This window comes from Borostomias antarcticus (assembly GCF_949987555.1).
Source record: "Borostomias antarcticus genome assembly, chromosome: 11".
Taxonomy (NCBI): Eukaryota; Metazoa; Chordata; class Actinopteri; order Stomiiformes; family Stomiidae; genus Borostomias; species Borostomias antarcticus.
In genome coordinates this window covers 19,872,110-19,875,386 of record NC_140244.1, presented here as the reverse complement: position 1 = coordinate 19,875,386, position 3,277 = coordinate 19,872,110, and the positions used below count along the sequence as shown (strand labels likewise).

The following is a 3,277-nucleotide window of genomic DNA, read 5'->3' as shown; positions in this document are numbered from 1 at the left end:
ATAATATACCCCATCAACACATCTGTGCTTCTCAGGTCATCCATGTAATGATTAACATGAGGTAAACACACATGCTCAGCTGTGACACACTGCCCAGGTGTGTAAGTGTGTGTGTGTTTGTGAGTTAGTGTGGACAGTAACCAACCATCTCTCTTTGTCTATACAGGGATGAGACACTTAAGTCTCAGCAGTGAGACGTGCTGCCGATGGTGAGAGCAGAGGAAAACCTGACTGCTGGTTCTGATCGGTACAGCCCGTGGTGGGAAAAAGACATGAGCCCCCAGGAGCATTGGGTCGTCCCCCTGCAGGGGGTGTTCTACCCTGCCCTGGCCGTCGTCGGGATCCCCTGTGAGTATCACTGGACATACCTGCTGGGTATCCAATGCTATAGAATGTTACGTATACTTGGTCCGATATACTTTATAGGAAAATTGGAAATGCTACATTTTGCATTTAAGGTTGAACTCCTATGCATAGATTAATCAGAACAGAAGTATGCTTCCTGTCTCAATCTTGTGCTTGACTGGAGCACCTCTTTTTGATGTAATTTCTGTAGTCATGAATACATTTACATGAATGTTTACATGAGAACCCTTTTATGACATGAATCTGCACTCCAGCTAACATCGTCACCTTCCTGATCTTCTGGAGGAGGAACTGCATGCTCTCCAGGTCCAGCACCTTCTACCTGATGGCTATCTCCGTGGCTGACACCTTGGTCCTGGTCTTCATAGTGGTCTTGGAGCTCACAGTCAAATTCCACCAGCGTGAGCCATTTTGGAGCCGGGAGCCCTGGTGCAGTCTGAGGGACATCTTCAACTACGGTGCCTACAACGCCTCCACCTGGCTGGTGGTGGTGTTCACAGCTGAGCGCTTCGTAGCCATCCACACCTGGAGAATCAAGGCCAGACTGTGCACCCCGAGATGTGCCCTCAGGGCCATCGGCGCCACGTTCCTCCTCAGTCACTTACTGGCCATCCCGTACTACTGGTCCAACATCTCGGTCCCCGTCTTCGTGGATAACCAGACCAGATGGGTCTGTATCTACAGACACGAAGCGCCCTCTCACTTCATCCATGCCCTGGTGTGGGCCCAGACGCTGCTGACCTACATCCTCCCTTTTCTCATCATCCTCGGCCTCAACGGCCTGACATTGCGGCTGATCTCCCTCAGCAACAGAGTCCACGTGTCCCCAGACCCGGCCTGCAGGGCCTACAGGACGGCGCCGCTGCTCCTCACCAGGAAGAGGAAGTCGGTGGTTCTCCTCGTCACCGTGTCCATGAGCTTCGTGCTACTGTCCGTCACACGCTCCATCACCCAGATCATCCTGCGCACCACTCCGTTCTACGGCCAGGACCGGGACGACTACGCACTCCAGATCAACGTGGCGGCCGACATGGGCAACATGGTGAGCCTGAGTAACGCGGCTGTCAACATGTACCTGTACGCCTGCACACAGGCCAAGTTTCGACAGGAGTTCATAGACTGTGTTGGACAGATTTTCTCCCGTTGCAAGACTACCAAAAAGCTTGATAACAGCCCTGCCACTTTCCATTAGTAATATAGAAGTATATCAAGACTGAATCCAGACTACTCACAACTTCTGGGAACAGTGGAAAAACTCTCACAGCTGACTTTCATCATGGTTTATGGCCCAATTCCTCCCTCGCATATTGTAAATGACCAGGAAGCCAGATTTAATTAGTTTTCAAGGAAAGCATATTTGTTTGTTTTAAACATTGTGTTGCTCTGTAAAACTATGAGTGTCCCTATCAATACACATGCAATGTTTGCCTCCGCAATATAGACTTCAGAATTAATTTTCTAGAATAGGCTTCCAGGCACTGAGCAAACAGCTGGGCAGACCACATAGCAGGCAAGGAGGTCCTTTCTTGGCAACTGCAGTTTAATTTCCTAAAACAGATGCAGAGGTTTGAATAAATAGAATCAGACTCTGAATCACTGTTCGCTGTATACTTACATTAAATTCAGCTTGATCAGAATCAGAATCATATTTATTTCGCTAAGCAGATTTACCATAACGAGCAATTTGCTTTCATCTGTTGGTGCATGGCAATCAACATAGTGCAGTAACAAGAGAGGACAGTGGAAAATAAAATAATGAAGTATTGTGGAGAGAAGAGTTTTTATATTTAATGACAGCCACGGAGACCAGGGACTTGATTTATTGGTAGATACTGCACTGCCTGGTCTTCAGATATATTCACAATCTAATGTTTATATATAGTATGTTTTATAAGGTATTTTGCCTTTACTCATGGTGTTATCCGTGTAAACCTTTGACCACTGTAAAGCTTCTGATACAATTTCCTCCCTGAAAACCATTTAGGTTTTACAGCAACATTGCCACTTGACCATTGCGTTTCACTATTATTGACAGTTAAGACTTAAATACTAACCCTGTACATGTCATGTTTAGCGCTTAGCTACTCATTATGTGTCATAATTATAGTTACTACAGCGGCAGTTACAGTATGAGCCCCTCCAACAGCTGTGACTTTGGTCTGTAGGAATGACTGCATTTTGCCTGTCACTACGGCGCTGACTACAGACGGCACCGACAAGAAAAACACTGGATGTCAGTCACAACAATGTTGAGTAAATGCTCGGAGTGTTCCAAAATTGAGCAAATGGTTGAGCAATAACATATTGTACCTCTTTACCGTATCTAAGGGTTTAGAAACTAAGACCTTTCAATAGCAAAAAATAGTCTGATTACTGCTAGCTTCTTATCAAGGCACCTGAGCTTGATAAAATACTTACGTCAAAGGAATCTTCTCAACATGTTTCTGAACTATACATTAATACATAAGTATAAAGGTTGCAAGTGATGTGTTTTATTGAAGATATTCTAAGTTTGAGGTTACAGAGAGCACAATGTTAAATTGGTCCTCATTTCACAGCTTGTGAAACATGGTAGAGATTTTCAGAGAATTTGGAATACTCTCTAGAAGAGACAGCAAATATCTTCCCTCAATGAAGGCTATAACAAGCCAACCTTATGGTAAATAATGCTCTGCCATTGCTTATCCCACTGGTCTGATGTCTGGACAGGCTGTTTCCTCACTCACACTTCTACAGGTTCTGATTGGATGGGACTGGACGGGTACCCAAGAGGGTCAAGCAAGATCAGCACTGGCAATATCTATTCATCAGGTGCAGCAAGTTGGATAAATGAAGCAGACTTTATCCCACGAATGACACGGTTTATTGTTCATCTATCTTTTTATATACAGTATCTATATAGACAGCAGAA

The 3,277-nt window shown here is 45.1% G+C and overlaps 1 protein-coding gene across 1 annotated transcript; it reads left to right on the top strand.

Annotated features, from left to right (window-relative positions):
- Window positions 1-272: 272 nt before the first annotated feature.
- On the top strand, window positions 273-1,558 carry LOC311315464 (putative G-protein coupled receptor 139; the record flags this gene model as incomplete). Its single annotated transcript, XM_084446134.1, has 2 exons — window positions 273-348; window positions 621-1,558. The coding sequence occupies 2 exons, from the start codon at window positions 273-275 to the stop codon at window positions 1,556-1,558; spliced, it is 1,014 nt and encodes a 337-aa protein (XP_084302260.1).
- Between the last annotated feature and the right edge of the window lie 1,719 nt (window positions 1,559-3,277).